Source organism: Quercus lobata, chromosome 2 (genome assembly GCF_001633185.2).
Source record: "Quercus lobata isolate SW786 chromosome 2, ValleyOak3.0 Primary Assembly, whole genome shotgun sequence".
NCBI lineage: Eukaryota > Viridiplantae > Streptophyta > Magnoliopsida > Fagales > Fagaceae > Quercus > Quercus lobata.
The window spans coordinates 53,585,677-53,610,169 of record NC_044905.1 but is presented as its reverse complement, the minus strand read 5'-3'; the positions used below and the strand labels follow the sequence as shown (position 1 = coordinate 53,610,169).

Below are 24,493 nucleotides of genomic sequence, written 5' to 3'. Positions count from 1 at the left end.
AATGTTTTTTTTATAAAATGAATTTTTTTGTCAAAGCAAAATTTTGTCATTAAAAAAAATAAATAAATAAATAAAGGGGCCAATGAAAGTAATTGTGTTGAACACGACGCCGTTTGTGATCTCACCCAGGCCACATAGTACCAATTTTCACTGTTTCTAGAATCAAGGAGCCAATTGCTCCTCTTGCTCTTTCGCTGCGTTAAGAAAGAAAGAAACAAACAAACAAACAAAAGCTCCAAACAATCTCCAAACCCCAAAGCTCTCTCTCTCTCTCTCTCTCCTAATTCATCATCGTCCAATCGATTTCCGGTTGCTCAGGTAAGCTGAAAAACGATGTCGTCATCTTCTCTGAAACATACCCTAATACTTTTCATTTCAATTTTTATTTATTCTCATCATCATTATCAACTATCAATTACTGTAGATTTATATTATGTTTTTATTTTTTTTTCTTATTCTTATCAATGCCATAACATACAGAGTTTAACAATCTTATCTTTTGTTGTTTGATGTTTCGATTGCCCACATGTTGTTTGTCAAAAGTTCTGTCCTTTATCTAATTACTCGACCAACCCTTCATATGAAAAACAAGAAAAAATAAAGTAAAAATCTAATAACTTATTTTTCAGATTTTTTTTTTTTTTTTAAAATGGGGTTGTTTGAAAAAGATTTACCTAGAAAAGAATGAGGTTTTAAAAAGCTTTACTTTCAAAAATAAGTGCGGTTTGATAATGTGTTACCAACTGGGTATAAGTGAATTTATTAAAGCATGTAGCAATACACGCGTAAATTTGGGGTTTTAGTCGAGGAAAGTAAGATTGAGCGAGATTGGAACATTGGGAACTCTTGGAAATGTGCATTGAATACAGGAGAAATTTCAAAATGCCTATCCGAATTTTAGAAAGAAGTTTGGCAAGTTGTACTTAATGATGCAAGACAGAAGCTTGAATGGGCTTTGATACCAATTTTAGATGTAGGATTTTTAGGAATTCAGCACTAGATTAGGTTTCTTGATGCGGATTTTGAAGGGTTCTTGAGTTAGGTTTGATGTTTAAGGGTTTATTGGATCTTTAATTTGTTTGATAGCTGTTTTTGCATTCACTAGCTATTTGAGGATTATGAAAAAACTTTGCCTGATCTTAAAATAAATTTGATGTCTCTTGTGGATTGTTATTCTTTGTATTAAATTTGTGATTTGATAGACCATTGTAATTTGCGTGAACGACTGTTTGTCCCCATTTGTATACATCCTATATACTTGGGTGACTCTTTTGATTTCAATAAAATTTATTGATTATAAAAAAATGAAAGATAAAACTCTAGGCAATCGCACCTAGGTTATCCTAAGAAACTACTCTAAGGTGGGAGAAGGCAATCACACCCAGGTTATCTTACCAGTTACTCTTAGGTAGGAGAAGGCAATCACACCCTCAAAGCTTAAAATAAGCCGTTGGAGTTTTATTAAAATCTCACTTTTTTATTTTGTTGAACACATAAAGACATTTTTATAGGCTATTGCCAATACCTAGAAAAAGACTAGGACTCCTAATAACCATTTCCTAGAAATACCAGCACTCCTAATAATAGTGAAAAGCAATCAAGAACTTTTGAACCAAATAGAAAAAGGACTCAAAACATAAAAAATAAAAAAATAAAAAAAAATAAAAAAAATACTCATGTACCTCTTGAACAGCACATTACAATATGTTACACTTCAGCTTTAAATTTTACATAATAAGGACGAGTAGTTCCATTCTGTCTTGTGGTGCATTTGGAAAGAAGTTAATGCCAGGTTCTTTGAGGGTGAAGAACTTAGCGTGACCAAGCTGAAATATATATTCCTGAAGTCCTTGTATGAGTGGAAGTTGCCGCCTACATCATTTTTTATTGAGGGTTCCTAGATTTTTTTGGCCTCCTTGAGTTTTTCATAGTTGTTTTCTTTTTCAGATTTATTTATTTTTCCTGTCTTTTGTTTTTCCTGTTATCTACAGCTAGTGAACTGGGATCACACCTTTTTTCAGATTTTGATAAAATAATTTACTTATAAAAAAGTTGCTTTTATGATAATTCGATAGTCACAACGGGGGAGGGGGGTTTGAACCCTGGATGTCCTGGACATACCATAGGTGTCAACTAGTTGAGCTACAAGGCTATTGGCCAAAAACAAAAGGTGCTTAGAAGTAGTATTATCAAAAGACAAGTTATTTTGATGATTTGGGTTGAATACGTGTTTTTGTTCCCATATAGTCTGGACATGTTTGCAGATAAACAAATTTTCTTTCATCTTTCTCAGTTTGCCTCATTGAGCTCCAATCTTGACTCCACTGCAGTTGATATAACGTTTCCCTTGATTAGATTTTACCCACCATCTTATTTCATCTAGACATCCAGACTCCCATATTTTAGTTTCTTCAGATTTTATACTTTGTAGTTATTGCATTGAAATTATTTATACTTACTGCTTACTTGAGTAATGCCTTTCTTGGTATTTAAATGTCTTGATTTTGAAATAAACTATCAAATTTGCAATGCTATTCTGTTTCTACTGACTTCACTTGGCATAAAATCATCTTTCAAGTAAATAGTTTTCCATGTTACATTATGATAACTCTGTTATACTGTAGTCTTATTAATTATACTTCTTAGTGCAGATTAAAATTAACTACTCAAAATGGGAAGCAAAGGTCGAATACCACCTCCTCATCTAAGGCGTCCTCTTCCAGGCCCTGCAATGGCACATCCAGAGCCATATGGTCATGGAATACATCCTCCACCAGGTGGCTTTCCACCTTTTGATATGATACCTCCCCCCGAAGTTATGGAACAGAAGTTAGCAGCACAACACATGGAGATGCAGAGACTTATCATAGAGAACCAAAGGCTTGCTGCCACCCATGTGGCCTTGAGACAAGAACTTGCTGCTGCACAGCATGAGCTGCAGATAATGCACGCTCAAATAGGAGCTGTAAAGGATGAGAGAGAACAACAGATGAGGAGCCATATGGACAAGATTGCCAAGATGGAAGCTGAACTGCAATCAGCGGAGCCTGTTAAGTTAGAGTTACAGCAGGCACGAGCAGAGTCCCAGGGCTTGGTTGTAGCAAGGCAGGAACTTCTTGCTAGACATCAGCAATTGTCTCTAGATCTTCAGAGGGCTCACTCAGATATTCAGCAGATTCCTGCTCTTGTTTCAGAACTTGAGAGCCTCAGACGGGAATATCAGCACTGTAGGTATGTAATGCTCTTCTTTATGGCTGTCTCATAGAAACTTCAAGATCATCTTCAATTGATGGGCTGAAGGCTATTATCCAATTTTGTCAACTTTGTTCCTACTAAATTGGGTAACTGGAAGGGGAGATCTGGATATGGTCCTACCCTTTATTGTTTCTGCCTAAAGTAGTCACTTTGAAGAACTGAACCTCTGGAGTTGTGCTTGACTACCCAAGACTTTTACCACTACGCCAAACAATAGGAAGATGAATAATTTTAGTGTATGGGCATCTCAGTTCAAATTTTCAGGTTTTGAAAAGTTTCCCTTTTTAAGCAGTTTTGAAATCAGGTTATACGTGTGTCTATTATTTGAAGTTGTCAAACTGATAATTAAATTAATTTAAATAATATGCTAATTGGTGGTGTAGGAAGTTCCCTGCAGAAGTGCTATAGCAAGTTATTATTTCTTGAACCCTTTTCTCTTTTTTTAATATAGAAAGTATGTGATTGGACATTATAATTCTTGTACCCACGTTGCTCTATAAGATTTCAAGAGCTGAACTTCCTCTGTTGGAGACTTGGAGTTGTTGTCCACCATGATGTATATGTCTTCTCTTTTGATGTTCGGTTGTAGATGAAAAAGAAAAATCATAATTTTCTACTCATGCAGGGCAACTTATGACTATGAGAAAAAATTGTACAATGACCACCTTGAGTCGCTTCAGCTGATGGAGCAAAACTACATTACCATGTCCAAGGAACTGGAGAAGCTTCGAGCAGAGTTATCAAATAGTGCTAACACTGATAGAAGAACTGGTATTTCTACTATTTTCATCTAAAGGTTCTGGTTTTCTTAAGTGTCATGTATTGGATTGCTCATATGTATCAATTATAATATAAATGTAGGTGGTCCATATGGTGGCACACCTGGTAAAAATGACAATGAGGCTTCTGGGAATCCTGTTGGACAAAATACTTATGAAGATGGCTATAATATTCCCCAGGTGTGTCATTCTTCACGTGCCATATTATTTTTATTGCAATATCATGGTACTATTTTAGTACTATGTATTATAGTTTTCCTACATTTAATTTGAAGAAAAGGGAGAACTATTTTTCAAATTTAACGTACTAAAAATGCATACTTAAAATTTTATCTGCCTCAGAGAGATTCTGTCATGAATTGACAAATGGACTTAAACCAGATTGTACCACCTTGACATGAATGCAAGAAGTTGGACATTCAGAAACAAAAATCTGTTCATAGATAGTTAACTACAAGAAAAACCTTCTTCTCTATATAAATATATGACATGCAATCTTTTTTATTTTTTCCTGATTAGTATATATATGACATGCATCCTTGCAACTTTGCAAGAAAATATATAAGATAGTATGTACTGTATGAAGTAATTTGACTGATTTCTATGTCTTCTAGTAGCACTTAACAGGTAATGGAAGGGAAAATAAGCTCGTAATTGTTTTAAGTGTTCTGATTGTTGTCAAACCTTCTTGAGATGCATGCTTTTTTCACAAGTAACCTATGTGGTTGTCTTTGATGGGGAACTGCCAGATATCATATCAAGGTTATGTTAGGTGCATTGCCTTTTAGACCAATTTTTTAGTTTTTAAGGCTTCAGAAGTAGGGTCCCTATATGAGTGGGGTCAGGCCAAAGATTTGACTTTAGAACCTAGCTTTATGGTTGTTGGCTCAGATTATTTTATGCTTCCCGTGTACTATGGATGTGCCTAACAATTGTACTGTTTTCTCATCTTTATTTTCAATAAATTTTGTTACCTAAAAAAAAAAGGGAGGGGGTGGGTGTGGCGGGGAGGGGAGGGGTGGACAGGGGTGGGAGTGGTAATTGCATCCTATGTGACAGACTCAGAAACTTTTATGCATATATTTTGACCTTTCCAAAAAAAAAAAAAAAAAAAAACGCCAGCAGACTGATGACTGAGCTATGTGCTCAATAATTCTTTATTTTATTCAAACTTTGCTGAGTAGGCTTCCTTGTTTCAAGGTGTCAGTCTCGTGATTATTGGAATTATGTACTGCTGTTGAGCTTTAAGGGCTGGTGCAAATTTTAGATTTTTCCAGGTTGCTAAATGGTGAAATAGTTTTGTAGCTACGTACCAAAGTTAAAGAGAGAGGAAGAAAGTATAGTCGTGGAAAATAAACTCTTTGGCTAACAAAAAAGCAATTTTAGAATAATGAATTTTGGAGTGTCTAATTTACTGGTCTTGAAGTCCTATTTCATATACTAAAAATGATTGATTAGATATCTTGCTGATACTTGATTCTTTCGCGAATTTAGGGAAAATAATACTTAAAACTTTCATTAGACTGACACTAGCTCTATCTGGCCTTCCCCATTTCTGACTTGAGATGACACAAAAATGATGGTGCATAGAATTGTTTTGATGATCATAATACAAAAAGTGTATTAAATTTTAACAGTAAAGAAAACTCAATTTGCTTAACCACTCTTTGCTATTGTAAACTTGACATTGACAGAAACGAGACAGATAACTTAATTTTGGTTGGAACTTTTGTCATATGGGAAACATTCGGAAGTTATTATTTTTGGTGCTCTAGATGATGTTGAACAATGATCAAAGAAACAAAAGGTTACATTGTACCTAGCTGAAATTTTTTGGAAGGGAAATCACTTCTTCATATTCTAGATTTATAAGTTTTAAATTAAAAAGCCAGCCTTTTGCTACTTATAGGTTTGGAAGCTGAGAATTGATGTTACTCTTGGCATTTTGTATAATAGGGACGTGGCCCTCCTGCTAGTGTTGGTGTTGTTGCTACAGCAGCTACTGCTGCCGCAGGCACTCCTGCTTATGTTGGAGCTCAATCTGGGCATGCCCCTGCAAGGCCAGGTTATGATGTACCAAGAGGGGCTGGATATGATCCATCTGGAGGGCCTATCTATGATGCCCAAAGGGGACCTAGTTACGATACTCAGAGAGGACTTGGTTATGATATGCAGAGAGTGCCTAATTATAATGCACAGAGAGGAGCCAACTATGATGCACAGAGAGGAGCTATTTATGATGCACAGAGAGGAGCTATTTATGACGCATCCAGGGGTGCTAGCTATGATGCACAGTCCAGAGGTGCTGCTGGGCCTCATGGACATGTGGCACCTCCAAACAATGTGCCTTATGGGTCTGCAACACCCCCTGCCCGTGGCACAAGTGCATACGATGCACCACCTCGAGGTGGAAACCCTGTTAGGAGATGAATGTGAGGCATTGCAGTAATATTGACGGCATTTTTTTGAGAAAAAGTTAGTGATTGTATCTGATTTTCACCATATTTGATAGCATTAATCTTCCAAATCTATGCATTTTTTTATACCATATTTCACTTTTATAGACTAACATCTTGTGAGTTGTGCCATGGTTCTTGCTGTTGCTTGGCAAAATTGATTTGTTAGGGATCAGATGCAGTAATGGCAACAGACTTTGGCTTGCATTCACATAAGAAAAAAGCATCGTTTGCTGTGATTCCTAAATTCCATGCCCATGGCTTTGGTTGATTAAAACAAAAATTTAGGTGGGACAAAGGAACAGTAAAGAGAGAACCCAAACCAAACAACAAAATAAACACTATCTTCTTAAAATAAGAAGGAAGGGATAAAGATTATAAAATGGATCTAAAGTTGATTCAATTAATCTTTGCTCGGCATAGCGAACTGGATTTGAGAGTCTGAAATGTTATAAAATAACATTTATTTAGATTGTATTTTACTTCCTCTGCTTCTTTTTTGAGGTTACTTTATACCGTGTTAATAACAATAATAATATAGTGTGTGATTGAATCTGGAGTAGGATGCATCTATTCCGGTAAGATTTGCAGCTTTTCAAATTCACTCTAATTAGTTACTAAATCAACTTCTATTTAAGCCCTCAAGCAAATACAATTAAAAACTCCTGCAACTCGTAAGTGGAAATAAAATGTTGTGATGCGACCCCAACTAATGTCAGACTAACAATTAAGCTATTCCGCGCAAATCACCCATTGAGATGGATTAGTCAAATTAAGATTCAATTTGACAAAATGATTAACTACATTAAATATAGAAAATTTTCACTTAAAATCCTATAGTTTAGCCTGTTTAAGAGTGGTAAGTGGTAACAAAATAAACCCCTGTACTTTTAAAAGTAAAAAACGAAATCGTGAACTTTTAACATGTTAACAAATTCAACCCTAGAATCAAATTATTGTAATCCGGTTAAGTAAAAATAAAAAATAAAGTTAATCTCACTAGATTGGAGGAGGGAGAGGGAGAGAGAGAGAGAGAAGCGTAGAAGTGTCATCTCCAATCCCCAAGTTGCACAGGATTATAAGATATGTGCTCATTCATTCCAATATTGCAAATTAAATAACGTACCTTCTAATTGGCAAAAAAATTCATAAAATCCCAAAAAGAAACGTCAATCATCTCCTCACTTGGAAGTCATATAAATAGCAAAAAATAAAGTAAAAAAAAATTTACTTCTAGTACATTTTATTTTCTATTTTAATACATTTACTCTTTACTTATAGAAAAAGATAATAAGCATTACTTAACTGCAGTTCTCCAATACTAGCTAACCCAAATCAAAGGTGGTGGGCAGTGGTCTCTCTCTCTCTGCATTAACCTTTTTTTAAATTATTTATTTTTGCTATTGAACTTAAAACTAGGGGTGTCCACGGGTCGGTCCGGGTCGGGTTTGTGCCCAATCCGCGACCGACCCGACCAAGTTGGGTTCCAATTTCTCAAACCCGCCGCCGACCGGTCAGAAAATCAGATCGGATCGGACGGTTCTTGCCGGAAAGTGGTCGGGTCTCGGTCGGGGTTGATTATTTGGAAAACGGCGAGAATCCGGCCAAGAAAATATGAAAAACGGCAGAATCCGGCGAGAAAATTTTGAATAACGGTAGAAATCCGGCCATATCTCGCCAAATCCAGCGAGATCTTGGCCATTTTCGGCAAGATCTTGGCTAGATCTAGCGAAATCTCGCCGAATCTAGCTTAAATATTCCCAAAGAAAACTCAAAACTCGCCAGATCTATCCAAAAAAATCTCAAAACTCGTCGGAAATATGATGGGTCGGTCGGATCGGATTTCTCGGATTTCAGAGGAGGAGATCCGATCTCCGACCCGTTGATCTCAGGTTTTGAAGAATGAAATCCGTCGCTAACCGCCGGAGCAGTCGGTTCGGTTGGCGGCGGATCGAGTTCGGTCGGCGGCAGTGGGTGGGTCGGTTCCGGCGGGTCCTTGGACAGCCCTACTTAAAACTATGGTTTAAAGTTAAACTTTCTCAAAGTTATATAGTCAATCATATTTTTTAAAAATAGAAAGAAAGAAAATAATAATAAAGAAGCCATTATCTAATTTCTCATCGCTTGTGCCCAATTCCATTTATGTCATATTTCCTCACTCTTAATAATTCATGTCAAATTAGTCATCACACACACGCGCGAGCAGTTACATTTATCTTGTTAGATTTGGACTTAAAAGAGTAATTTCAGGTTAAATCTATTACATTTTCAAATCTTACATTTAAAACCTCATAGTGGTTCAACTGTCAAAAAAAAAAAAAAAAATCTAATATTGTCCATTTTTCTCGTAACACTATCTATGCACATGTAAGCCGAAAGTAATGCATTCCTTGTCATGTTCCATAGATATCTCTTGTGATAGGATCTGATTTCTTCGTGTATTGTTGAAGGGAGTATATTTTTGGGACATGATGCGTCTGGTAAAGTGGACATGTGGTACCTCCAAACAATGTACCTTAGGAGATGAATGTGAGGCATTCTTTTGCACCAATTTTTGGAAAAAGTTAGTGATTGTATCTGATTTTCACTATATTTGATAGCGTTAATCTTTCAAATCTATGCATTTTGCTTCCCCGTTTTACTTAGGGCGTGTTTGTTTGGAGGTGAAATAGGGTGGATGAAAAACTTTGGAGAGAAATTGGAAATGAAAACTTTTTGGAGTGTATTTAGTTGGATGGGGAGGAAGAAAAATAAATGGTAGGATCCAGGTGTTTTCTCTCTAAACCCACCAAAAGGTTTTCTCCCCAAATTAGAGAGAAAACTGAAAGAAGAAAGTGAGGCTACTTAATGGACAAAAATGCCCATGTGCAACCAATTCCCTTTTTCTTTTTTTTCTTTTCTTTTTTTTGGGTGCTGTCTTGGGAGAGTCTTTTGGTTGAATATTGCTAAATTCGGAGTTTATTTGCATTATAGGCACTGTTTCAAGTTATTTAGGGAAATGAAGAAAGAGAGTGAATTTCAACAACGGTATTGCCAAAATTCAACAAAAGTATGAGAGAGAAAGAGAAAAAGTGGGAGAGAGAAAATTTTGAATTTCGGTAATCGCATTCCCGAAATTCCTGCTGCCCAAACCTACTGACCGAGTGGGTGTGAAGTGCTCGAAGTGTGAGTGGCCAAAGAGAAACTAATTGTGGCAATGTTATTGCCGAAATAGGGGGGTAAAAAAAAAATATTGTGGCAATGCCATTGCCAAAAATGGGGAGGAAAAAAAAAATAGTGGTTACCGAAATCTGGGGAGGAATTAAAAAAAAAAAGTGTAATGTTCACAATATTTTTACAATATTTTCACAACAAATCACAGGTGATTAGTTATTATTAGTTCAAATTTGAATTTAACACTGAGATTACTTTTTAAATCTAACAATAACTACCTGCCACTTAAAATTTGTTGTAAAAATATTGTAAAAATTGTGTGCACATATCATTTCTCGAAAAAAAAAATGTGGAATGGATTTATGGCAATGGCATTGCCGAAATAGGATGGAAAAAAAATTTGCAATTGGTTTGTGGCAATGCCATTGCTGAAATAGGGGGTAAAAAAGAAAAATTGTGGCAATTGTGGCAATACCATTGCCGAAAATGGGAAGGGAAAAAAAATAGTGGTTGCCGAAATCTGGGGAGGAATTAAAAAAAAAAAGTTCTACGTCCACAATATTTTTACAACATTTTCATAACAAATTACAGGTGATTAGTTATTATTAGTTCAAATTTGAATTTAACACTGAGATTACTTTTTTAATCCAACAATAACAACTTGTCGCTTAAAATTTGTTGTAAAAATATTGTAAAAATTGTGTGCACATATTATTTCTTAAAAAAAAAAAATTGTGGAATGGATTTGTGGCAATGGCATTGCCGAAATAGGAGGGGAAAAAAAATTTGCAAGGTTTGTGGCAATGCCAGTGCCGAAATAGGTGCAAAAAAAAAAAAAAAAATTGTGGCAATGCCATTTCTGAAATAGGGGGGTAAAAAAAAATTGTGGCAATGCCATTGCCGAAAATGGAAAGGAAAAAAAAATAGTGGTTGCCGAAATATGGGGAGGAATTAAAAAAAAGTGCTACGTCCACAATATTTTTACAACATTTTCACAACAAATCACAGGTGATTAGTTATTATTAGTTCAAATTTGAATTTAACACTAAGCTTACTTTTTGAATCCAACAATAACAACCTGCCACTTAAAATTTGTTGTAAAAATATTGTAAAAATTGTGTGCACATATCATTTCTCCAAAAAAAATTGTGGAATGGAATTGTGGCAATGGCATTGCCAAAATAGAAGGGAAAAAAAATTGTTCCACTTGGTTTGTGGCAATGCCATTGTCAAAACAGATGAGAGAGATATAAAAAAAGTACGCATATTCTTATTCTTTCGATATTTTTTTGACCGAACCAGTTTGACTTGTCATGTTCTTTTATGGTAAAAGCACCCTACGAAACAAATAAGAATAGATTCAAGTACAATGAGTACATTGATTCTTATTTTAAAGTGCACGCTGTAAACAAAAACAAAAACAAAAAAAGTACATAGATTCTTATAGAAGAAAAAAATGACTGATGTGCACGCTGTAAACAAAAAAAACAAAGAAAGTATATAGATTCTTACAATAAAAAAGAAAAAAATGATTGATGTGTACACTGTAAACCAAAAAAAGCAAAGAAAGTACATAGATTCTTACAATATGGAAGAAAAAAATGATTGATATGCACACAACCAAAAAAAGCAAAGAAAATACATAGATTCTTACAATACGGAAGAAAAAAAGATTGATATGTACACTGTAAACCCAAAAAAGCAAAGAAAGTACATAGATTTTTACAATACGGAAGAAAAAATTGATTAATGTGCACACTGTAAACAAAAAAAAAAAAAAATGTACATAGATTCTTACGTGCACGCTGTAAACAAAAAAAGCAAAGAAAGTAAGCCAAAAAAAAAAACAAAGATTCAATCAACCAATCATCTCAACTCCTCATCTCATCTGATTCTTATTCTCTGCGGGGAATATATTTTGTCAGGCTCATATCACGCCTAAATCTCCAACATCGATTCTTTTTTGTCTTTTTATTCTTCAGTTTGTAATAAAAGGCAAGGCAAGTGCCCTTGTCTTTTTATTTCTCCTCCTTTGCTAAAGAATTAGAATTGCATCTCCTCACAATATAAGGTTCTCCGATTGCAAAGTTACTCTTTTACTTTGCTTCAGTGTGCATAACTAAGGATTGTAAGTTTTTTGTTAATGTAAGTTTTTTTACTTTGCTTATTAACTTATAGCTCTAGAAATTAACAGATTTATTATTATTGTATAAACATGTGCTTTGTAAATATTAGAAGCTAATACATTGTAAAATATTATGTATTATTGTAGTTGCAGTTAATATTATTTGTATGCCTATGATTATGATTGTTGTTGTTGTTGTTGTTGAAATTTTAGATAGATTAATGAATTATTTTTTATGGTTATCTGATTGTGTGTGTGTGTGTTTTTTTTTTTTTTTTTTTTTAACAAGTATCACTCTATAATTCTCACTCTTTTAGTTGGCATCACAATTGTGGTAAGCATCTCAACTCTCTAATTAAATTTATGTATGTGTTTTGTTAATTTTGAAATTATTTAATATTATGTATTGTTATTATTAGTATATGTTGTTGTTGTTATTATTATTCAAATTTTGGATTAATGAATTATTTTTGTTTACTTTCTTTGCTTTTTTTCGTTTACAGCATGCACGTAAGAATCTATTTACTTTCTTTGCTTTTTTTTTTTTTTTGTTTATAGCGTGCACATCAATCAATTTTTTCTTCCGTATTGTAAGAATCTATGTACTTTCTTTGCTTTTTTGGGTTTACAGTGTACACATCAATCATTTTTTTTCTTCCATATTGAAAGAATCTATGTACTTTCTTTTTTTTTTTTTTTTTTTGTTTACAGTGTGCATATCAATAATTATTTTTTTCTTCCATATTGTAAGAATCTATGTACTTTCTTTGCTTTTTTTGGTTTACTATGTGCACATCAATCATTTTTTTCTTCCATATTGTAAGAATCTATGTACTTTCTTTGTATTTTTTGGTTTACAGTGTGCACATCAATCATTTTTTTCTTTTCTAATGTAAGAATCTATATACTTTCTTTGTTTTGTTTATTTACAGCATGCACATCAATCAATTTTTTTTTTCTATAAGAATCTATGTACTTTTTTTTGTTTTTGTTTACAGCGTGCACTTTAAAATAAGATTCAATGTACTCATTGTACTGAATCTATCCTTATCTGTTTCATAGGATACTTTCTTTTTTTCTTTTTTTTTGGTTAAGAGGAATAAAATTAACAACTAAACAGCAAACATGGAACCAGGATAGAGCCTGTTCAGGTATAGGTCACTGATATCAAAATCTAAAAAACTAGAAATGTTCATAGGTGGACTTTCAAAAACAATAAAATCAGCGTCTTGAAGACCTCCCATTCTAGCTAAAGCATCCAGACATCGGTTAGCTTCGTGGTAACAGTGTTTAAAACAAATTTGAGGGAACTGCTTGATCAAGTGCCTGCAATCGTCCATGAGTACTGAAGCACAAATATTAGAATATTTGAGATTAGAAACAGCATCCACAATAGCCTTCGCATCTAATTCTACTTCAACAGCTGCTATACCACGAGTAATATAAAGATTAAGGCCATCTCTAAGTGCCCAAAGTTCAGCAAGAAAACTTGAAGTTATTCCTATTTTGCGAGCAAAGCCAGCTACCCAAGCACCCTCTTCATTGCAAATCAAACCCCCTCCCCCTGCCAAGGCTGGATTTCCAAGAGAAGAGCCATCCGTATTCAATTTCATCCATCCTGCCACTGGTTTGGACCATCAGATTGGTCTAGTAACTCTATCAACGAACCCCTTATCAGGTGCAGCACAAAAGAAGTACTCAAAGGATCTTAGAGTGATTTCCTTTGCCAAGTTGGGGTTCGGTCCAGAATTCCTGAAGACCATATGGTTCCTATGCTTCCAGATTAACCAAATGGCAAAAAGAAAAAGCTGATTCCAAGGAATATGAAGCTGACCCGTGATATGTTTGTTTGTACCATTAACTTTAAGCCACTCCTGAATGCCTTTCTCAAAGAATTGCTTGTCAACATCATACACTCCCAATTGGATCCAGATAAGTTTCACCACGGCGTAGTCCCTTAGAGCATGCATGATGGACTCATTGGATGAATGACACATGGGACAAGAACGATCAGATACAATACCCCTTGAAAATAAACAATCCCTTACTCCTATACTATTATGTAAGCAAAGCCAGACAAACGTTTGAATCCTAGGCAAGACCTTAACCTTCCAAATCCAATTACCCTTAAAAAGGATGTCATGATCCGCCCTTGAAGCTAACCTATAAGCTGACCCAATATAAAACGTACCATGGTCGGATTCTATCCAAGTTAGCTTATCCCCTCCTCTTGAAGCCAACGCAACAGGGACTGCCTGAAGTTCAAGTTTAATTAAATCCGGAAGAACAAAAGGAATTTTGGACCAATCCCACCCACCAACGGAGACAACATCCTTCATCCTTAACTCCATAGCTTCACTAGTCATAGGTCCCTGTATGATTTGCCGTAAAGGGCCAAGCTTAGTCCAATTATCATTCCATAGACTGAGATTACTTTCCCTTCCAATAGTCCACCTAACTCCTTTTTTGAATACCTTAGCTCCCTTTTTCATTGTTGACCACACCCTGGAGCAGGGTAACACCATTTCTCGAGTTCATTCTTCGGGTGTTACAGTATTTACCTTTGAGCACCTGAGCCCATAGGGAGCTTCCTTCAGTCTGAAATCTCTAGTTGAGCTTTGCTAAAAAGGCTAGGTTTCTTCCCTTAGCAGACTGAATCCCTAATCCTTCCTCCTCCTTAGTCTTGGTAACCTTCTCCTAACTCACCTAATGAGTCTTTCGAGCAAACTCCGTCGATCCCCAAAGAAAATTCCTATTCACTCTATCAATGCCCTCAAAAATTTTGCCAGGGAGGTAAGAACACTGCATGACATATTAGGGATAGTTGAGGATACATGCTTCACCAAAACAGCTCTACCCGCCAAAGGTAGCAGGTTTGCCTTCCAGCCTGAGAGCTTTTGCTTCACCTGGTCCAAAACAAAGTTGAAATCATTTGCTGAAGGGCCAGGATGTTTCATGGGGATACCAAGGTACTTACCAATATTTGGGGTAGATTGGAAACCCAAGATATTACACAGAGAATCTCTCGTGTCCCTATCTACAATTGGCAAGAAATAGACTCTAGATTTCGCCTCATTAACTATTTGCCCAGATCGATCACAGAACTCATTCAACACCTCTCGGACTGTGGTACAGTTTGCTTGGTCTACTTTAGCAAATAAAAACAAGTCGTCCGCAAAGAAAAGGTAAGAGAAAGCCCAGCCTCCCCTAGCTGATTTCACAAGGGTCCACCTCTTAGTGCTGCACTGATCTTCAATGAGTTGGCTAAGGATATCCATACAAATAATGAAGATGTACGGGGATAGAGGGTCTCCCTGCCTAATTCCTCTAAAGGGAGAAATTTGCTCCAGCCTTACTCCATTAACTAAGATCGATGTAGTGACCGAGGAAACACAGCTCATGATAAGCTTAATAATCCCTTGAGGAAAATTTATTCTGATAAGCATCTCCCTAATAAAGCTCCATTCAAGCTTATCATATGTTTTCTCCAAGTCTATTTTAATTGCCATATACCCAGTCTTTCCCTTCCTTTTACTTACAGTATGAATAAGCTCCTGGACAATAATGGCATTGTCGGTTCCCCTTCTGCCTGGGATGAAAGCGGTCTGGAGCGGAGAAATGACTTGACCGAGCAACGGCCTCATTCTAGCAACCAGAATTTTTGATACAATCTTGTACACTGTGTTACAAAGACTGATTGGGCGATAATTACTAAGGGTTTCCAGACTAGGAATTTTGGGTATGAGAGAGATGAGGGTCCTATTTAAGAACTCCGGAACTTCTTTTCGCTGGAAGACCTTCTTAACTTCCTCCATAACTAACCTGCCTACTACAAGCCAAAAACGTTGGAAAAAACCAGCGTGTAAACCATCAGGCCCAGGGGCCTTGAAAGCCTTCATTGACCAGAGACCTGCTTTAATTTCCTCATCAGTAACATCTACTTCAAGATTGTCATGGTCCTCATCAGTGATGCGAGCTTGCCAGGTACTAGTGGCCGAGATATGGAGAGGGACAAAGGCAATAGATGTACTGTATAACTCTGAAAACCCATTCCAGATCACTTCCTTCACCTTAGACTCTTCATGCATCCATTCACCAGTGCTAGACATGATAGCTCTAATAGTGTTTCTCTTCATTCGGACCAGAGTTGAAACATGGTAGAAGGAAGTATTACGATCATCGAACATCATTTAGTTCACTCAGGATTTCAGAGCCCAAAGCTCTTCTTCTTGATTGAGAACACCAGCCAATTCTGCTTGGAGCTGCCTTTCCAAATTAACAAGACTGTGGGACGGCCTAAAAGCTAGACTTCTCTGGATTCCATCCAACCTGGCCATGACCCTTCTCTTTTTTGCAAATATATTGCCAAAATGGACTTTATTCCAATTTGTGGCATCCCGAGAGAATCTAGTGATAGCATCCTGAAGGTGGTGGCCCTGACTCCAAGCTTGCTGGACAACCCTGGGGAAGGAGGGGTCTGAAAGCCAAAAACTCTGAAACTTGAATGGCCCAATAGGTCTGGACCACTTAAAAGGTCTAGTTTCCAAAAGAACCGGACAATGGTCCGAATGGCACCTAGTTAAGTGGGAAACTTTAGCTTCAGGGTAGAGAGTGCACCAATCAGGGTTAACAAAGAACCTGTCTATTCTTTCTTGGATGAGAACGGGAGCATCTCTGCAATTAGTCCCAGTAAACCTTGAACCTGAGAACCCCAGATCAATCATATTACATCTGTCCAGGCAATCCTTTAAAAGGAGAGATTTCCTAATGCTGACATCCCTTCCTCCTAACTTATCAGCACTAGAAAGTGGCTCATTAAAATCCCCTGCAATAACCCAGGGCATGCTATGCAACTCCGCAACATTTATTAGATTATTCCATTGGATAGATCTTTCAGCAAACCTAGGACTAGCATAGATAGCTGAAAATAACCAGGATAAGTTTGAGGACCGTACCTTAATGGTAACATGTATTTCTTGCTCTGTTTTGGCCAGGAGTGTGACTTCTACTTTATTTGAATTCCACAAAAGCCACAATCCCCCAGCATGGTCGATTGTATCTGTAAGGATCGCTCCATCAAATGGCAATCTTTCTGTAATGTCTTTCACTCTCTCCCCTCCTAGGCGAGTTTCCATTACCACAAACACATCAGGATCATAAACACGAACCAGCTCCCGAATATGACTTTGAAAACTGGGTTTTAAGGCACCCCTACTATTCCAAACAATGATATTCATAATATAAGATATGAGGGGAAAAGAACAAACATCAACCGGAGGTAGAAGCTCCTCCTCCTCCATCAAATTCCATCCCATCTTCTTGAGCATCACCACTGAGTGACCTTTCCCTATCATGAGTGTCAGTCAAGACTCCAGTACTCCCATCTCCAATAAATTTACAGTCAGTAAGACCTCCAACAGTCTCTACTCCGCCAAAAACTTCGAGTGAGCCATCTCTCACAAGACCATTCTCCACACGGTCGATCTTTCCTCCTCTAGAGCTAGACCGACGGTCAGCAAATCCCACCAAGGAATTGGAATTTGTCCCCAATTTAGAATGTTAGTAGGATTTATGGCTAAACCATTAGAGGATAAAGGTGCCCTACCACGAGCAATGCCTTTTTTTCCCTTGACCAACGGGCTGTGGGCTGGGGATGGGGACGAACCAGTGTTAAACTGACCCACAATTCGCATATTAATGCATAATGGGCCTGTAGAAAAATGGACCGTGTTCACTGGCCCATCTTCCTTGTTTGCTAGCCTAGAGCCCGTAGTCATAAAGATTTTGTTCCAATGAACTTGGCCAGTTGGACTGACCTCCCTTGGCCCCACTTGAAGGCATGCCATACCACCACTTACTCTGAAATGGCCAAACATACCCACTTCATGCGCACCCCTCGCAGTCCTGTTGCTTTGTCGTTTTCTGGATACCACCAGCCAAGGACCGTATTTGTCCTCTTACTCAGAGGGTGTGGGTTCATCCCCTAGCGTGGGGTCCACCTGATCACACTTTTCATGTGAGTTACTGCACGAACCAGCCCCACTGGCGTTGCCTACCTTTTTCGGTGAAGATGGTTCCTGGATAGCATAAGGACACGCTTCCTTACGGTGTCCAATACATACCTCCAACCAGGATTGTGGTGACTAACGGTTTGTCAATATCCACCTACACACAAAGTCTCGCAAAGCGACCCCTTGTTTCTGCAAAACCTTCCCAATGGAGTTTCCTAGTTGTTGGAGAACCTCAACTTCATAATATTCAATAGGAAGCTCGTTAAGTCGGATCCACACGGCAATGGTGGACACACTCGCCGTCGATGGCTTAAAGTTGGGCTCCCAAGGCCGTATCGAGAGAAAATGGTCCTCGATGAACCATGGACATCTCCTAAGAACCATATCATGGTCCTCCTTGCAACTGAATCGCGTGAGAAAAAACTCCTTTCCAAGATCAATGATATCCAGTCTACCGGTTGGTTTCCAGAATGCATTGAGTTTTGTTTGAATATAGTTAAAGCCCACTGCTCGACCATAAACTTTGACAATAAAGGAACTTGCCCAGGCTGCTCTAATACGATGCTTAACGTCCTTGGAGAGCTTTACTGCAGCGAACCCTTCTCTGAGCTCTTCAATCTCTTCATCGGAGTCTATATCTGTAACCATGTTCTCGTCAAAGGCAAACGCGTGGTTATATGCTCCTGGTATCTCCCCCAAAAGCTTGTCCTTAAAGGAAGCTTCCGCTTCCTTAGGACTTTCCACTACCCCGGAGGAGCTAGACCCTGCTGCCGGCCCTGTAGAGAAGCTAGCATGACGGACATTCTTTACCTTCTTGTTACTACGTTCAAGCTCTTCTTCCTTTTCTCTAGAGAGAAAACGGTTTTTCGTAGGATACTTTTACTATAAAAGAACATGACAAACCAAACTGTTTCGGTCAAAAAAATATTGAAAGAAATAATAAGAATAAGAATATGCGTACTTTTTTTTTATATCTTTCTCCTCTATTTCGGCAATGCCATTGCCACAAACCATTTTTTCCCCTCCTATTTCGGCAATACCATTGCCACAAATCAATTGCCACTTTTTTTTTCCTCTATTTCGGCAATGCCATTGCCACAAACCAATTGCAACCAATTTTTGTTTCCTCCTATTTCGGCAATATCATTGCCACAAATTCATTCCCACATTTTCCCCCCTCTATTTTGGCAATGGCATTGCCAAAAACCAATTGGAACAATTTTTGTTCCCTCCTATTTCGGTAATGTCATTGCTACAAATCCATTCCTTTTTAAGAAATGATATGAGCACACAAATTTTACAATATTTTTACAACAAATTTTAAGTGGCAGGTTGTTATTGTTGGATTGAAATAGTAATCTCAGTGTTAAATTCAAATTTGAACTAAAAATAACAAATCACTTATGATTTGTTGTGAAAATGTTAAAAAAATATTGTGGACATAGCACTTTTTTTTTTTGTAATTCCTCCCCAAATTTCGGCAACCACTATTTTTTTTTTTCTTTCCCATTTTCGGCAATGGCATTGCCACAATTGCCACAAATTTTTTTCCACCCTATTTCAGTAATGGCATTGCCACAAACCAATTGCAATTTTTTTTTCCATCCTATTTCGGCAATGCCATTGCCACAATTCCATTCCACTTTTTTCTTTTTTAAAGAAATGATATGTGCACACAATTTTTACAACAAATTTTAAGTGACAGGTTATTATTGTTGGATTAAAAAAGTAATCTCAGTATTAAATTCAAATTTGAGCTAATAATAACTAATCACCTGTGATTTGTTGTGAAAATGTTGTAAAAATATTGTGAACATAGCACTTTTTTTTTTTAATTCCTCCCCAGATTTCGACAACCACTATTTTTTTTCCCTCCCATTTTTGGCAATGGCATTGCCATAAATTTTTTTCACCCCTATTTCAGCAATGGCATTGCCACAAACCAATTGCAAAAAAAAATTTCCCTCCTATTTCGGCAATGCCATTGCCACAATTCCATTCCATTTTTTTTTTTAAAGAAATGATAAGTGTACACAATTTTTACAACAAATTTTAAGTGGTAGGTTGTTATTGTTGGATTAAAAAAGTAATCTTAGTGTTAAATTCAAATTTGAACTAATAATAACTAATCACCTGTGATTTGTTGTGAAAATGTTGTAAAAATATTGTGGATATAACACTTTTTTTAAATTCCTCCCTAGATTTCGGCAACCACTATTTTTTTTTTCCCCTCCCATTTTCGGCAATGGCATTGCCACAATTGCCACACAAAAAAAAAAAAAAAAAAATTCCCCTATTTCGACAATGGCATTGCCACAATTGGTTTCTTTTTTGAGCACTTCACACTTCGAGCACACAGCACACACTCGGTCAACTGGTTTAGGCAGCAGAAATTTCGGTAATGTGATTACCGAAATTCAAAATTTTCTCTCTCCCACTTTTTCTCTCTCTCTCTCTCATACTTTTGTTGAATTTCGACAACATCGTTGCCGAAATTCACTCTCTTTCCTCATTTCCCTAAATAACTTGAAACAGTGCCTATAACGCAAATAAACTCTGAATTTATCAATATTCAGCCAAAAGACTCATCTTGGGACGTTGCCTCCCTTATTTTCTTTTTTCTTTTTTTGTCTTTTTTTATTTTCCTATCCTGCGGTGGGCGTGCCTTCTTCTTCTACTTCTTCTTTTCTTTTTCTTTTTCTTTTTTTCTGTTTTTTGTATTTCCTAGGTGTTGCCTTCTTCTTTTCTTTTTTCTTCTTTTTTTTCTTTGTTTAACTATACATGTTTTTTACATGATTTTTATTTTTTAATGAATTGGGTGATTTTTTTTGGTTGTTTGTCATTTATTTGTTTTAATTGACAATTATTTTTTAACAAGGGTATATGAGTAAATTTATATAAACTCACTTTTTCTATTTCTCCACTTTTCTATTCTCAACCAAACAAAAAGAAGAGAAATTAAAATTTTTTATATCCTCCCACTTTTCCATCATTTTACCATTTTTATCCTCTCACTTTTTCACCCCTCCAACCAAATTAGATAAACTTCCAATTCTCTTGTGCCGTGCTTCTTGCTATTGCCTTATACCTGGAGCAGTATCATGAGTAGTCCGAGTCCAACCCCCATTCCCCAAAGGAGACTAAGTCGTACACTCTCATTGGCTTGCTAGCTGCCTGTAGCTGTAGGGACAGAGGCATTACACTCGTGGAAGCTCTCATTGGTACAGAAGGAGGACAACCCATAACCATATCCAACCATGATCATGCCCAACGTTGTTCTCTCTCTCTCTCTCTCTCTCTCTCTCTCCAACAACAGACTCTCTCTCTCTCTCTCCAACAACAGACTAAGGAATACATGGTTGTACCTATATTGGCATATCTAGTGCACCACTAGAATGTTGCCACCAGCATGTAATCTAGATGCCCTTCTTGTACCATAAAAGAAGGGGAAGCTGGTCGTACTAGGTAGAGAAGAAGAACAGAGAAAATGTACACTGAAAAAGGTAGCATAAAGCTCACTTTGTATCTTTTCTTAGTGTTCATCAAATACAGTCTTTCTCGAAGTAGTAACACTCAATCCTTGCTCCATTGTGGTTTTTCCTCCATTTTTTTGGGGTTTTCCAAGTACATCTGCTCTTGCTCTCTTTTACAATTCATTACTCCAATTCCACAATAGAAAAATATCATTTTTAAGCTTTGAAAAATGGTGTTTTATGTAATAAGTTTACGATTTACATATACCTTTATCTAGTCCTTAAAATCTTACTTTCACACACAGGGGATTTTTCTATTATTTTAGAGGTATTGGGGATATTATGGTAGTTTTTTAGGTTTTAAGGTATTTTGGTGGTTTTAAGGGCATTTTGGACATTCTGGGTGTATTTTAGTTATTTTAGTAGTTTTAGGGGTATTTTGGACATTTATAGTGTATTTTAGTTATTTTGGTGGTTCAAAGGGTATTTTTGGTCTTTTTGAGGTTTTGGGTTTTTTTGGTTATTTTAGAGGTATTGGGGGTATTATGATATTTTTTTAGGTTTTAGAGGGGGCAGTTTGGTGGTTTTAGGAGTATTTTGGGCATTTAGAGTGTATTTTAGTTATTTTGGTGGTTCCAATGGTATTTTGGTCTTTTAAGAGGTTTTGGGGGTATTGTAGAGTTTTTTGGTATTTTAGTCATTCTCACGAGTAAGTGATATAAGATTACCATGATTCAATAAGGTAATCACATTACAATGATTTATAGTGATGTGAATATTTTGGTGATCTTACATTACTGTAATGTTTTGTACAAATAAATGAACCAAATGTTGTAAAATTGATATTACGATAATATAGTTGTAATGTGAAAAAAAAAAATTATTTTGATTATATAACCAAAAATTTTATTTCTTTTTAATTTAAAATTTCCACAGAAAAATACTGAAATAGCATAATATACAACTTCTGATAACTGAATTTTGAATCGACTCTTTCTTATTGACTAGTCTCTTCATATGAGCTTCGCGCGTGTTATGAGGCTTTTTTTTAGTTTAGCCTCATTATTTTACATTCATAACCAAATTTTCTACAAATGTCATAAAATTATCCATTCACAAAATATGTAGTTGAGAAAGTAGAATATAAAATTTGTTCAGAGGCTTGCAATTTTGGCAGCAAAACGTTTGACCATTGAGAAGAATTCACAAAGAGTGCGGAAGAAAATAGTGTCTGTTAGAAATAGAATGAAAAACGAAAAGGAAACTTAAGGAATATTGTGGATTTGCAGTTTGAGGGACCACAACGTTAGAAAGGGAAAGAGAGGAATAGATGAAGATGATTATGTATGTATATATATATATATATATTTTTTTTTTTTATATTCAAGAAGTTGCAATTGGTTTCGTGGGTTTTTTTTTATTATTATTTATTATTTTGATGTGATATGAGGGTTTTTTTTTTTAAATAGAAAACGTGGGATGGTTTTTTTTTTTTTTTTTTTTGAAGAACAAAACAAATGGAGTTCACGTGTGTAATCATTGTGTTATGTCCCTAAGTACAATTTGGGTAAGCCCAAGAGTACCACTAGTGCCCAACAGGGAATACCACCACTCACGCCTATGTTTTATAACGTTGAGATAGCTTGGATCAAATGCCGAAACAACCCATGACCCAAAGTTGCATGAGCTGGGACTCGAACCTTTAAGTACATGGAGCTTTCGAGGGTTTTCTACTATTGATCCATACTCGCTAGTGGTGGGTGGTTTTTATTTAGAAGGCGGGATAGCTTTTTTTTTTTGGGGGGGGGGGGGGGGGTAGAATTGGGATTGGATTTTTTTTTAATAGAAAACTTGCAAAAAAAATTTTTTCTTTAAGGAGAAGATGGGGTGGTTTTGGCTATGTAGGAGGTAATGGGATTTTTTTTTTTTTTTTTTTTTTTGTGATAAGCATTGTGTAGAGTTTTCACCCATCGGTTTTTCGCTTTTTTTTGTTTTTAATTTTTGTCAATTTGCTGTTTTAACCTTATTTTTTATATGTTTTAATAATAATGATAAATTAATTAAATTAAAAGTATTTTTGACAATACAAAATGCAATAACTAACTTTCTAAATATATAAAAATATACATAAAGATAAACACATCAATTTATAATGTAAAAATAATAATGAAGTAAAACTTGTATTACTACTCATAACTCATGAAAAAAAAAAATTATTATTAAAAGAAAGAAATATATTATTAATACAAAAAATTACAGTATCCAATGCGGATCAATCATCATAGGCGACGGTAGACGCAAACAAAAAGTAAAACACAATACAGGCAGTGTCAACCACACCATGACCTCCACCTTCTTCCTCCCATAGACGTAATGATTTAGTACTAGTCTGGCCTATACGCCCCAGAAATCCAAAGAAGCTACGGCAAAGCAGAACAACGATAAGGAAGATAGCAACGAAAGCAAGGCAGAAACCCTGCAAAAGCTTTCCACTCTTGGCCTGTGCTGGACCAACATAGCACAAAAGGCTCCCGTAAACGCAATTATTATGGAGATTAGGAAGGCGTTGTATGGCGTTGGCTGATCTTTGAAGACCACGGTTGGAACCCAGCTTCCGTCTTCGCTGTCGATCTCGTGAGGAAGATGCAAAAGGATAGTAACCATGGTGGAGGAAGCGTACAATATCAACCGTGAGGGGAAAGCCATAAAAATACATGCAATCTGTGAAACATAATAATTTAGGACTTCATTAACGAGTTTTGCATGGGATGATGGCACCATCAAATAGCTTGACTCCATTCTTTTCATCCCAATTTCTAGCATTTTGAACTAGTTTTTTTTTTTTTTAGCATCTGCCTTCCAATACTGGAGATACATTTATATAGCCTGATGCAAGCGTATTAAACGTCTGCACAAAGAGTCATAACTCACGTGTGGATCCCACCTGCCCTAATAAATTCACAACATTTCCACTGCATTTTCCTAACAAATTTGAAGTGGTATGATAGGGTTAAAATTGTAATTTTCAGTGATGAGTTTAAATTAAAATAAATAATATATTATTATTATCACCTAAAATTTATTATAAAAGTATTACAAAAATATTTTGGACTTAGCATTTTCCTAAATGGGTCACAGAGTGAAATTTCGGAACTTGCTACCATTTGGAGCCGTGGTCAAGAAGATGGAGGATAAACCGTATTTTTTGTTCTAACCCGAATGAATGCAAGCGTATTAAATA

The 24,493-nt window shown here is 36.3% G+C and overlaps 3 protein-coding genes across 4 annotated transcripts; 1 reads left to right on the top strand and 2 right to left on the bottom strand.

Annotated features, from left to right (window-relative positions):
* The first annotated feature begins 102 nt into the window (after positions 1–102).
* On the top strand, positions 103–6,603 carry LOC115975854 (protein FLX-like 2). 2 transcript variants are annotated; one of them, XM_031096884.1, is made up of 5 exons: positions 103–318; positions 2,652–3,231; positions 3,881–4,026; positions 4,117–4,214; positions 5,991–6,603. In XM_031096884.1, the coding sequence occupies exons 2-5, from the start codon at positions 2,672–2,674 to the stop codon at positions 6,462–6,464; spliced, it is 1,278 nt and encodes a 425-aa protein (XP_030952744.1). In that variant the 5' UTR covers positions 103–318; positions 2,652–2,671; the 3' UTR covers positions 6,465–6,603. The 2 variants fall into 2 exon arrangements, with proteins under 2 accessions (XP_030952744.1, XP_030952745.1); XM_031096885.1 differs by having other exon boundaries at positions 2,647–3,231; positions 5,991–6,597.
* A 9,364-nt stretch (positions 6,604–15,967) lies between these two features.
* Positions 15,968–17,005, bottom strand: LOC115966387. The gene has a single exon (XM_031085630.1). It carries the CDS (start codon positions 17,003–17,005, stop codon positions 15,968–15,970), a length of 1,038 nt encoding a protein of 345 aa, XP_030941490.1.
* A 906-nt stretch (positions 17,006–17,911) lies between these two features.
* On the bottom strand, positions 17,912–18,427 carry LOC115966379. Its single transcript, XM_031085625.1, has one exon. It carries the CDS (start codon positions 18,425–18,427, stop codon positions 17,912–17,914), a length of 516 nt encoding a protein of 171 aa, XP_030941485.1.
* Between the last annotated feature and the right edge of the window lie 6,066 nt (positions 18,428–24,493).

What these genes read in the sequence shown, in the direction of transcription:
- LOC115975854 (XM_031096884.1), top strand. Translation starts at nt 2,672, where the DNA reads ATGGGAAGCAAAGGTCGAATACCACCTCCTCATCTAAGGCGTCCTCTT. An exon ending in CGGGAATATCAGCACTGTAG is followed by an intron (nt 3,232 to 3,880) that starts GTATGTAATGCT and finishes CTACTCATGCAG; the next exon opens with GGCAACTTATGACTATGAGA. An exon ending in ATGGCTATAATATTCCCCAG is followed by an intron (nt 4,215 to 5,990) that starts GTGTGTCATTCT and finishes TTTGTATAATAG; the next exon opens with GGACGTGGCCCTCCTGCTAG.
- LOC115966379 (XM_031085625.1), bottom strand. Translation starts at nt 18,427, where the DNA reads ATGGTTACAGATATAGACTCCGATGAAGAGATTGAAGAGCTCAGAGAA.
- LOC115966387 (XM_031085630.1), bottom strand. Translation starts at nt 17,005, where the DNA reads ATGAATATCATTGTTTGGAATAGTAGGGGTGCCTTAAAACCCAGTTTT.